The sequence below is a fragment of the Artemia franciscana genome, chromosome 4 (assembly GCF_032884065.1).
Source record: "Artemia franciscana chromosome 4, ASM3288406v1, whole genome shotgun sequence".
NCBI classification, from domain to species: domain Eukaryota; kingdom Metazoa; phylum Arthropoda; class Branchiopoda; order Anostraca; family Artemiidae; genus Artemia; species Artemia franciscana.
Genome location: NC_088866.1, coordinates 15,991,931 through 16,004,483, shown reverse-complemented (window position 1 = coordinate 16,004,483; position 12,553 = coordinate 15,991,931). Strand labels below are relative to the sequence as shown.

Below are 12,553 nucleotides of genomic sequence, written 5' to 3'. Positions count from 1 at the left end.
CCCTTGCTCTCTCTAAGAAATAAATTTTGCCATATAGGTCTGATCTAGAATATTTTTTTTTTTGTCAATACATGTGCATTGTTCGGCTACAGTTATTCACACTGGTCATCTACTTAAGAAACCGGGGTACTCTTCTTTATAATATGTCGTAATCTTGACAAATGATGAAGAAATTGATAACTAGCTGAATACTAACAAAGAGAGTTAGGCGGGAGATGGCGGGTAAAAAAAAGGTAAAGGATACGGCATTAGACTTTACAGTCCGTACCGGCGGTGCTGATCTCCGTTTCTTGGCCCTTCACCCAGGAAGTGCAATGGGTGGTTGGGGGCCAGCCGTCCTGTGCTTTCGTACACCCTTCCTGTTTACCTTCCCTAGATTTCTCCAGGTTTTTTTTTTTACCTCCATCCTAACCATAAGCTTAATTATGGATGATATCTTTAGCATGAGCCAAAGTGCCTGAGGCTGTTTAGATGGATGCTAAAACAGGTCAGCACATTCCTCCTCCACTCCCAAACTGCTCAAACCTTCATGGAAGATTTAATGAGCCATTTATAAAACATTTGTCTTAACCATTGAAAATACTATGTCAATTAAAAATGAATAGAAGTTAATTAAAAAAAAATCCAGAATTTTTTTTTTTCAAATATAAGAAAACAGCTACATTGATTAAACCAAAGTTGAGCAGAAATACTATCAAATAATACTTCTGCCATAATCTCCAAAATTTCATTTGTTCTTTTCAACAATCTTGGTAATTATGGGGATTTTTTATGTTATGAGAAATAACAAGATGGAGCTAAAAATAAAAACTATTTTCAGTAGAGTGCAAATTATGTTCTTGTCTTTAGAAGGCACAAGAGGTGTTAACCCAATTCGTTTTTGATATAGTTTCTGCTCATTTTAAGTCTGATTTGTTTATTTATTGTAACCTCTTTACCTTTCTTTGAAAAACTTCTTTTATGGAAAGTAAAAGTCATGGTTGAACTTCGTTGAAGTAATGATGCTAGGGCTATTTTTAAAAAAAGTTTTAAAAAGTGTTTTTTTAATTATTTGGTTTTAATGCTCACAATTTGATGTAAGTTCAGTTTCTCTCTTATTCTTGTATTGTGCTGAAGATGGCCCTTGGACATAGGGCCGAAATATCCACAGAAATAATCTCCACTGTCTTGAAAAGATTTTCCCTATTGTCTCTACTTTGTATTTGTTGTTTATGGAAAGTTTTTTTTCCAATTAATTTTAATTGTAGGTCTCATTGGCGTGGATTCCATTTACCTCGTTAAAAAAATAAGTTCATGAAGAGATGGTGCTCTAGAGGGTAGAGATTGAAACTTATAAACATCTTATGATGTCCTAATCGAAGTAAAATCCTAGATGATAGGCTTTTGCTATATTTGAAAGCAGTTAAATTAGGCAAACAAAGCTTTCAGAATTGGACATATAGACTAAAGTTTACCCCAGGAAGATCTTCTAAAGGTTCTACCTTCAGGCTTTCCCCTCTAAAAGACAACCTTTTATGAATTTGGTCAAAGCTTTGTGAAGTAAAATTGCAATTTTTATAAAAAGATTGTAAAGCAAAAACGAGGGTCAAAGAAAGAGTTATGAACAAAGAGGTCATTCAGCAAAGCTCCTGATCAAGAAGACAGTTAGCTCACCCAGCATCAATAGCTTTGAAAACAATCTTAACAAGGACTGGTCTGCAAAATTATGATTAACAAAATGAGATAAAGTACATTTCTCTTGATCCATCACTGACTGGCATTCCCTAAGATTGATAAAATATTGCTAGAAAGAGCAATTTAAGGTAAAAACTTGTTTCAAGGGTCACAACTGCTTAGGGACCTTGAAACAGACAGGTTTAAACTAAAGTTTCAAGAGTTCCCATGATAGATTTTATCTATTGTCAAGACTAAATCCTAATTTATAAGGTTTTAAAAATTTGTCTACATCTGAACAAAAAAAAAAGCAAGCATGGCTTAAAATTCAAATCATTAGAATTAAGATCTAAAAAGATTTATCAAAATGGGGAATCAAATCATAAAACCCCTTTTGTTATTACAGTGGCTACTTCAGAATAGGTCTTGTCCAAGACTGTTGTCTAGAAAATTACTTTCCTGAACCAATTTCTTTAATACAAAAAAAATCCACAGAGTCTGGTGACTAAAACAGCAATCTTATGTGATCATTCTCTTCTCTTTAAAAAGGTACAACAAGATCAAGTATATACCATATCATTTTATATTCAACAGCCTTTAAAAAAAAACTTGTAATATTTGCTATCATGAAAATTCTGCAGACAAGACACACAAAAAATAAATAAAGGAAGACAGTCTTTCAAAATATTTGTGTAGCATTTGTCGCCATAATGACTGTGTTTATAAAAAAAAAAAAATATACAAATTTTTAAAATAGAGGAAAGGTGGTACAGTAACTAATTGGCTACCTACTTTCTATGATTCTTGTAGTGAGAAGTACAAAATTTAAGTTTTATATAGGCTCTGTCTTATCTGAACCAAAAGATTAAAAACATAATTCGAAAAAAATGCTTTGTGAGAAATAATTACCATTTGCAGCTGATTCAGGAATGGTTATTAGGTAACAAATGGTAGGTTTGGTTCAAGAACCATTCTCCAGCAATTTAAAGTTGGCACCACAGTACAACAGCAACCTTGGACTGAGCATGTGAGATGGTTGGGTATGACAAGCTACATTATCCTCCAAGCTGACTCTCTACTGTCTTCCAAGAGTGTTATGGCAGTGAGGGCTGGGAGGGCTTTTCCCGCTGGAATCTCCATAGTTTGGCTTCCCCTTGCTGAGCCTCTTTTTGAATCAACCAGGCAAGGTTACAGAAATTGTCTCTTGGCTTAGTTGGTTTCAATTGTTCACCACCTGCTGGCTAAAAAAATCCAATCAGACCTTGGTGCTAACAGTGGATTAGAACAGCTTTTTGGAAAGTCCTTGTGTTTGTCTTTGGTGGGGAGAAAAGGTAAACAGTTTCTGGTTTGCTTGCTGGAGGTACCTGTAGGTGAGCATCATATCATTATGCCTACACCAAAAAACAAATATAGGGAGGTTAGCAGATTGTAATGTATTGCAGTAGGGTTGACTGCATAAACCATTGATGCATTTGGTGGCTCTCCTTTGCACGCCTTCAATAAGCTGGATGTCACTCTTGTAGAAAGGACCAGCAAGACATGTCCTGAAATCCAGGATTGGCCAGACCAGAGCTTTGTATAGTTTCAGAAAAACTGTGGAGGATTGACTACTGATGGTTCTTTTCAGGATTCCTAAATTTGCATTTGCTCTCAAAACTGCTTGAGCAGTGTGTTCATGGAATTTTAAAATGTCATCCAACAGGACTCCTAGGTCTCTACCACTACTAGAAGTAGGAAGCAAGACTGTCAATAATGTTTTGCCATCATACATGTGTATTGGTGCTGCAGATTACCACAGCCAAAATCAAGAGTGATGTATTTTGAGATGTTGAAGGGCAGAAACCACTTATCTGCCCATATTTGAATTTGGTTAATATCAGCTGTTGCCTGCGGTACCAAATAGCTTGGAGTTATCAGTGTAAAGAGTCAGTTGTTTTTTTTGTTTCAGCTACCAGGTCATTAATGTAGATGAGGAATAAGATTGGTCCAAGGACCAGGGGTGGATCCAGCCTTTCGTTCTAGGGGGGGGGTGATTCTTACCAAAAAGAGTGGGGATAGGGTCCTTTTTGTCGGCCACAAGGCTGACTTTATTTTTTATGTTTTACGTTTCCCTGGCAGTCTCTTGTTTAACGAATATGTGGTTTTCATATATTACAATAATGATTACGAAGACTGTACTTGATCAACTGACAACTGTTTACAAGCAAAATTCAAGCTTCCTGGCTCTGCTGTTTGCAAACCTGTCGATTACTCTATCAATGCTGATATCAATGTCGTGGTGCAAATTAAGGAGGGCCAAACCACTGAGTCTAGTTTGCCCCATCTGTGCTCTGAGCCAGGTTTTCAGTTTGCGTAAAGTTGGGAAGCTATGCTTGGCAGATGTCACACTCACTGTAAGAGATATAAAAATATCAAGAAGTGAGCTGACATAAGGATATAGGTGTCTGTCACATTCCTTGGCAGTTTCTTCCACTGAACTAGGGAAAATACCTCCTTCTCTCTTGACCCGAAGCCATCAACTTCTCCACACATGCACCTCTGCCAAAATAAGTGTTGCCCTGGTAGACAGTACAGTTAAGCCAAGAAGTTGACTGTACATGCTAGAGATCTCTTTGACAGAAGATTGCAGCAAATCATCAGTACAATTCACAATATTTGATTGCAGAAGTACGGTTAACCGGAAAGAGTTCAGCGTCTCTTGAGAATTAGCTCTTTAAGTCACTTATGACTGAGTCAAGCATAGGTATAAAAACAACACGTTGATAATATTCTTCAGGCGTAGTATGAGGAGGATTATTTCAATGAACCTGTCTTTGTGTAATCCTTGAAACTTCCAACAGCCAATTGGATTTTATCTGACGATTCTTTTACTTGCTCGAATACTAATGCAAACTCTTCATCACATGTTTCCTTTCGCTTTGCTAGAACATCCAAAAGATTGAAAACATGGCCATTGGCACCACCCAAGTCCAAAGTCTTCTTCTGGAATAGCTGACTAAGAGGCAAGGTCAGAGCACAAATACTGTGTAGACACTGAAGGGAAACCACGAAGTCCGCACTATGTAATACTGTGACAAGCCTCTTTGCCTTTGGAGCAGTCACTGATTCACTCCAGTGACTAATGTGTTCCAAGGACTGGATGATTTTTGGAAGTTCAGACAGAAATTGCATAAATGACTCATGTCACTCAATCCACCTCGTCTTACCTATTCCCGTGAGCTGAGCTTTTAGAACCTTATTCAAGACATAATTTCTCTTTGCATATGCATTAAAAAACGCAACAACTTCTTTTATAATGCCTAAGGCATTTCTGATGCTCAAAACAGCTGAGCTTCTTGACAAAAAAAAAAGTTCAGGGCATGGTTAAAGCAAGGACAACAAGACGCATTTGTAGCTTTTTTCTGAATTTCAACTACAGCACCGTAGTTATTTGATACCATCATTGCACACCCATCCGTACCAATTCCAGCACAGTCAAGTAAATTCAAACCCATTTCTTCTAAAAGGCTTAGAACTAGCTGACCAGTCACTTTTCCGTTGACAATCGCCTCTTTGTCTGCAGTGGAAGGTTCAAACGTGGCATGATGAACATCAACAAAACCTATGAAGTCCTCATCTCTATAGTTATTGAAGGCATAGCAGAGCTAAACTAAGTTGCGATGAATGTGACACATCTATTGTCTCATCAAAAATGATGCTGTAATAACTTGCTGACTTTACTCTTTCTAGAATGACACCTATAACTTCTTTCACACAACACTCAATCAACTGGTTTTGAGTTGTTTTGCTGATGTAGGTAGTATTTTTTCCTGATGTTTTCAGTTGTTCCTTTAATTTACTGTTGCCACTTTCAGCACGATAAAATATTAGTTCTCAGAAGTTTTCTTCATTGGAAAGCGGCATGTCATCCAAGTTTAAGCTGCCATCATCCTGATGGCCCTTCAGTGGAATATTCTGCCTTCCTAGAAATATGATTGATTCCAGAATCAGCTGAAGTCTCTCTTGATTTTCTGTTACTTGCTTCATTTGCTGTTTGTTGACGCAATTATTTACAGATTCCTGTGGGCTCTAGTAGGCTCTTAGAAACGACTTTCCAGCCTCTACTGCATCATGACGGTACTGTAAGGTTTTGTATCTTTTCCCAGTAACTTAATAAATTTTGTGACAGGCTTTGTGACCAGCTTTTGCAGGGGAACCTGTCTGTTTGAACCCCCGCTAGCCCCAGTTACAAAAAGAGGGCAGTATTTGTAAAAAAGGCCTTTCTGGGCAGCAGAATATACAAGCCAGTAGAAACTCTGCAAATGAGAATTGTTCAAATACCTTTTTTTGTCTTTCCCCTGCTTTAAATGAACAGAATACAGTATTTGGCATCTAATCAGGAGGTTCCATGGCCTCTCCAAAAGCTTGCACTTTATTTGGTTGTCAATGGCATGTATTGTACCAATGTGGATCCTAATATTGTTTTCTGAAAACAGGGTAGGGGGCAGGGGTGTTGTTGGATGATCACTCTGAACGCTAACAGGGTTAACAGAAGATTGCAAAGTGTTAGGATTTTGCCTGTCTTCACCACTTCCAACAGAACTAATTGAAGAGCTACTTGCAGTTACATTTACACTATCCATGCTCCAAGATTTTGAAACGACAAAGCTGTCAAGCTTCTTTTGTCCGCGTTTCCCCGACATCAATATCACTTAAATGACAAAAATCCTCATGACATATGCACATTCAAATTTCATTATACACTGGAACAAAATGTTTGTTTTGACACTTCAGGTCTGGTTGCATTGCGCAACCCCAACCACTTCCAATGTTTACTTCTAACAGGGAGGCCAGAACTAGCTAAAATTTACCGGCTGAACTGTTGCTATGCTATGAGGTAACAAAAAATACTTGAGCTTGATAGTGGAAAAGCTGTGGAATGAATATAATTTAAAAAGGTTTTATAGTCTAGTTACAGTTGTTAGAACATGCGTTAATGCAGACTTCCAGAAGTGCAGTAAAAAAAAATTACAGCCCATCTAGGGGGGCGATTGCCCCCCTTGCCCACCCCCTGGATCCGCCCCTGCCAAGGGCATTTGCTTGAGGGAAACCAAAAAATTTAATTTTTTCTTTTCAATTGCTTGTCAAAACAGAGACAATATTTTTAATTTATGCTGACAAATTATTGATGATAATTCACCAACAAGGTGATCTTATTAGTACCCTCACATTGCATCACGCTGTAGTAAAATAGGGGCAGTCCAAGAACCCATCTTTATTATTCCAGAATGCCAAAGAAAAGTGGTATTTCCCAAAAGAAATCTTTTACTTTATTATTTTCCTTAAATCTAAATAGCCTAGTAAAATCTAATTCTGAAAACAAATTTACAGAAACTTTTAAGGAGCTAGGAATGCCTCAAAAATGGTGCCAGTTTTTCTGTGATGTCTTTCCCAGGGGTCTATTTTTATGTATTTCCACAAATTTGTTTTCAAAGTAACATCTTACTATTAAGACTAAGGAAAATAATTACCATCCCTAAATCAGCTACAATTGACAGTTTTTTGACTAGCAAGTCTTTTTTAGAAACATATTTGCAGACTTTTGGTTACTATGGGCTATTTTGATCCCTTTAAGGGCTCAAAATGCAACTCCCCCAGAAGCAATTTTTGAATTATGAAAGAGAAAAAAAGACATGAGGTGATATAGGCCTATTCACTTTAATCCTAGATAAATTATGCTATAAACTACATATTTAGCCTAGCCTACCATATATTTCTGGCACTGTTATGGCTGGGCCACTGTGGAATGGCTTGACAGAAAAGACAGCCTAAGCCGTCACTCAAGACTTGTTAATAGCTGGGGTTAACAAATATACCCTAGGCTCAACATTAACTGGAAGCTAAATTGGAGCCCAAATATCAACCAAAGTTGACATAACATTGCCAACAAAAATAATCAGGAGGTCATTGCTACCTTACATTGAATATAGGCTATAGGCCTATATTTTCTGGCATTGCTAGGGATGGGTCACTGTGGAATAAGGTGACAGAGAAGACAGTTTAAGCAGCAACTTTAGACTTGTTCATAGCAGGGGTTAACAGATATAAGCTAACCTACGCCCAACATTGATTGGATGCTAAATTGGAGCCCAAATATCAGTAATTATTTTATAGTTCATATAATTGACTTACCAATAAAATGAATATATCACTTGATGCCTTTTTTTACGTTGAATATAATAATTGCTTCTACTGAAATTTAAATTTAAGCACTTTTTGACCTAACCTCAACTAAGCTTATCATAAGTATTTTTGGCACTGAGAAAATGTAGTCTTATTTTGTTGAAAACAGCCAAGAAAATGTAGCATTATTTAGTTGAACACAAGCAATAACTTATACTTTAACTGAAAATTTGTCATTTTTCAGAGCTCAAAAAGTGCTTACATTTGAATTTGCAGTAGAAGCAATTATTATATTTGTAAAGAAAATAAAAAAGGCATCAATTTGTATGATTGCTTTATTGGTAAGTCAGTTCTATAAACTGCAAAAATTTTACCAATCAACTTAAGTTGACATAGCCTAGCAAAATAAATATTAAGAAGGTCATTACTAGGCTACCTTATGTTGCTGGTAGTTGATATTTAAGGTGATGTGCAGTGGGATTACATCTAAGCAGGAATGCAATTTGCTATGGGGTAGGTGCGTAACTACCCCTCCCAGACCTTGGTTTGCCTCTCATGCTTAAATTTTAGTTTCTTCAAAAATCTTGTCAAAACTGAGACAGGCCTAAGCCTATATATATCAAGCAGCCACAGAAATGGGTCATTTTTCTTCAGTATATCTATACCTTTAAGGTACTAGGCTATTTGGATCATTTTTCACTTGATTTGGGAAAACTAGCTCCAATTTGGTCGCCCCCCCCCCCCCCAAGGACTTTGACGAAATTACGCCACTGCACTAAAATCTATGATTATAGCTTGGGATGCCATAGGTAAAGATGATGCTACAATTACTTACAGATATAATAGGTGTATAATAAATTGATGCAGTGTTTCAACTTGAATCATTTCTCATATTTATCACGGTAATTCCTAGATGGCTCTTACATTCAGTAGAATTTTCATTTCTATTTGTGACTGAATGGTAAGGATTCCCACTAATGCCATTTCACGCTAAAACAGATGTTTTGGCGTGAACCAACAAATATCTCCGTTTTCGCTGCAATTTTATGCGTCCCAACGGTTCAATGGCTGCGTTGAAATATTTATACTGAGCAGTTAAAAATCGCATCCACTATTCTGAATTAAAAGCCTTTTAAAACCATAAACTACAAGTATCTGAGAAACTAATCATGCTGATCAGAAGTTTTCAATTAGTGTTGAACTAAGAACATCAGAGTCATATCTTTTTAATCGAAGACTTGTAATTCTCACGGCCTGGTGGGATACTTCCAAGGAAATGAATATACAAGATAAGATTAACGATTTTAATTTGGGTATGGCTAGCCAAGGTATTTATGGGTTAGCCCTTTCAATATTTTTCATGGCTTCTCAAACTTGATTTAGCCATTTATATCCATTTGTTGTTTCAGTATCTTATTTTTTTTCGACTAAATGGTTACTATAGGCTGAAGAGTTTCTGCATAAGTGTTTTTGCTATTTACCTGCATATGCTATCCGTGAGCCGTTTTGCATTAAAAATAAATCCTGCCGATGTGAACCAAGTGTTAGTGGTAAAATGACAGCCCTTAGAGTCCAACTCATGCTACGGAATTCCCGGCAAGCGATGCGTTGAAGGTTTCAGAGGCGCCTTTTCCGAAAAATGGCAAGCCCATGTTACGGCATCCTCGGCAAGCGATGTGTTGAAGGTTTCCTCAATGGCTTCTCCAAGAAATTGGCAAGCTGAAATAATCCTTTGGAAACTTATCAGAAACATAGACACCCCTCGTTGTAAGGGGGTGCTGGAACGTCTGTTCGATAAAATGCCTGGTGACCCAATCTTTATCTCTGGGGTTTATTGCGGTACAACGTAGACATCATATGCACACTAGAAACTCTAATCAACGGCATTATGGAAGGCTCAGAGATTAGAACCCCTGAAGACGAGTCTTCTTTCTCCTTTTACACTCCGAATCCTTTAATGGATTTGCGTATGGTAGAGTGGGTATCATTTTAAGACTCCTTGCATCGAGGTCACTTCTAGAGTGGGAACCTATCTCACACAGAGTGGCGAGAGCACAATTCAGTTAAGAGGAGCCCTTCTTTTTCTGCTTTTAATGTTGGTAAATCTGTTTTGGCTCTTGACAAAATTAAGAAAATATCATAGTGTTAATGAAAACATTTTAAAATTTCCTAAAGAACCACAAGTAATAATTTCAAAAGAACTGCTCTATTCATTAAGTTTATCCCTAATGAAGATACCTACCAGCATAATTTCACTGATATCACAACTCTTTTGCCAAATCCTAAGCCTTCAGGATAGACTATAAGATAAGAAGGACACTTTGATACCTTTTGATTTCTTAGAATTGTATATGCTGTAAACATAAATACTTTTATTAATCCTTGTATTACACATGTGTACTTCTTTCTTTCTATTTTATAGTTTTACTCCATTATCCCTATTAAATAACAGAGATTATAATCAAGATGACATAAGCTACTAGGGTCTGTCCTAAGCATGGCTACTAATTTCCCCACCTATAAGGCTCCATTCAATAGCCTACTTAGGACAAAATGGGGGGTTGTGCAATTAATATTTTTCCTTAAAAACAGAATGAGCTTCAAGTTTTAAACCTTGGAGAAAACCTTCTTAGTTAATGCAAAAGATGTTGAGAAATTTTTTGTTTCCTTGTCACACAGTATGAGAGATGTAAGCACAAAAAATTGTCCTAACCACAGATACTCTCCCATATAGACTAATTGTATGAAGACTTAGTTGCCTAAACTAGGATTAAATGAAGGTGAAGAGTTGTTCTTGGGTGATGAAGTGGATAGCCTTACTTTCTGGGTAGCATCAGTAGTCTAGTAGACAGTGAATACAATGAAGATTGAAGAACCAGTTCAAAAAATAAAATTGTATTATAAAAATGTCTTGGAAACATGGACTGAAGTGGGAAAAACAAGGACCAGGGTTATTTTTTAGAGTAAAAAAAAATCGGAAGAATAGGCAAAATTTGATTAAAATAATAGAATAAGTGAAAAACTTTGCAGATTTATAAAGTTTATTAAACGTAACATTTCTTCGAAGCAAACAGTCAAGTTTTCTTTTTCAGATCTGATACCTGTATTTCAGATAAATCACATGCAATTTTGTTATCAAAAAAAATCTTGAAAACATGGAAAAAATGGGAAAAAACAATAAATATTATTGATCAAAACTTACTACTTAGTATAAAGCATGAATTGTATCATTTTAAGCTAGTTTTTTCTGTAGCTTAGAGCTAAATATGATACCATTAAGTGTAGTCCTATAAAATTAGCAATCTTAAAATGTATATCTCTTTGTTTTTCTTTACCTGTCAGTAGTCCCCGAAGCCGCGCCGAAAGTAGGCGGCCCACCACCGAAAATAACTCAACTCACCGCCACCAAAAACATGTCGGTGTGCCGCCGTGAGGTTCGGTGGCGGCGGTCTGCCGATGAATAAGTGTCACCGATTTTATTTAATCCTATATAGCTTATCGAAGTGAGTACAGCTGTAACTACGGACGCTCTATTGTCTGTGCCATCTGTGGGCGATTTTCAGCGATTTTACGCTGAATTTAGCGATTAGTCACTGCCAAACGTTCGATGTTAGCTCCACATCGCGTGAACAAGCTCATTTTTATACGTGATAATTTCAAGGTAGTCAAAGCTTTCAAAGGAATAATTTAAGCTTTTGTACTCAGCTACAATGGATCTTTTTTTCTTTTCTTTGCTATTATTATATACATTCAGTATTAAAGGGTATTTGGTATTTGAACAAGGATTCCAAACTCTCAATCTTATGAATAGTCCTAGACTCATATTTTCTAGTCTACCGCTTGCTGAGTTAAGCAAAAATCTCACGATCTAGATACCTTTGCTAGTTTTTGCAGTCATGTCGTAAGGCGAATATTGTAGATCTAAGTAGCCTATGTATAAACACTGCCCAAACACTCGGACAAGATATTATATAACTAGGTAAAGATGAAAGAAAGAGAATTCAGGGCTTATAAATATTGTGAAAAACGCTAAGAATATCTGTAAAGACAGTACTAAAAATTCCAAAGAAAATTAAAAAAGTTGCTGTAAAATGCCTTAAAAATTGTGAAAACGCCGAAAAATAGGTGGCGCGCCGCCAAAAAAATTTTCGGCGCGGCTTCGGGGACTACCTGTCAGTATGTCATCTTCGAACTTAATAATAAACAATCAAGAGAGATAAAACTCTACAAAAAGAAAACTTCAAACGAGACGACGGCCAGTAGAATTAAAAGACTAAAACAACGGGGATATTTCGCCTATATAAAACAAGGCGTCTTCAGCACAAGATAGAAAATTAAAAGAAAACTAATCTAAAAACAAATAAAAACAACCACCAAATATAATAAATAAAATATTCGCTACTTATCCACGTAGGGAAAAGCAGCTATGTGAGTTACTTCAATGAGAATCAAAGAGCAACTGAGAAAAGATTTATGAAAATTGAAACTTAGTTAATTATTTTGTTGCGAAATAATCCTCTTGTAAGCTAACATTGAAGCAACTCTTTTTGGTCTAGGGGGTAATCTTGTCCCCCGGTGATTATGTAAAATTTTAATTCCCCCATCGACTATTGGTTCATTTTTTAAAAGAAAATCCTAAATTGGGTCAATATTAAGTTCCCTGTGTCTCTATTTATTGAAATAAAATTATTCGAACTTAATCTTTGATGAATCAACAGACTTTGAATTTTTGAAATCA

General features: G+C 36.4%; 1 protein-coding gene across 4 annotated transcripts in view; it reads right to left on the bottom strand.

Annotated features, from left to right (window-relative positions):
- The window catches only part of LOC136026053 (nucleoprotein TPR-like), a 118,428-nt gene that overhangs the window by 50,356 nt on the left and 55,519 nt on the right, over positions 1–12,553 (bottom strand). For 2 of the 4 annotated variants that reach the window (XM_065702234.1, XM_065702235.1), the window contains exon 4: positions 9,297–9,931. The exons of 1 other annotated variant lie outside the window; for it this stretch is intronic. In XM_065702234.1, coding sequence (XP_065558306.1) covers positions 9,297–9,302 — 6 coding nt within the window. In that variant the 5' untranslated portion in view covers positions 9,303–9,931. Of the gene's footprint in view, positions 1–8,650; positions 8,749–9,296; positions 9,932–12,553 lie in introns of those variants that run through there. One more of the 4 variants, XM_065702236.1, reaches the window with a different exon arrangement.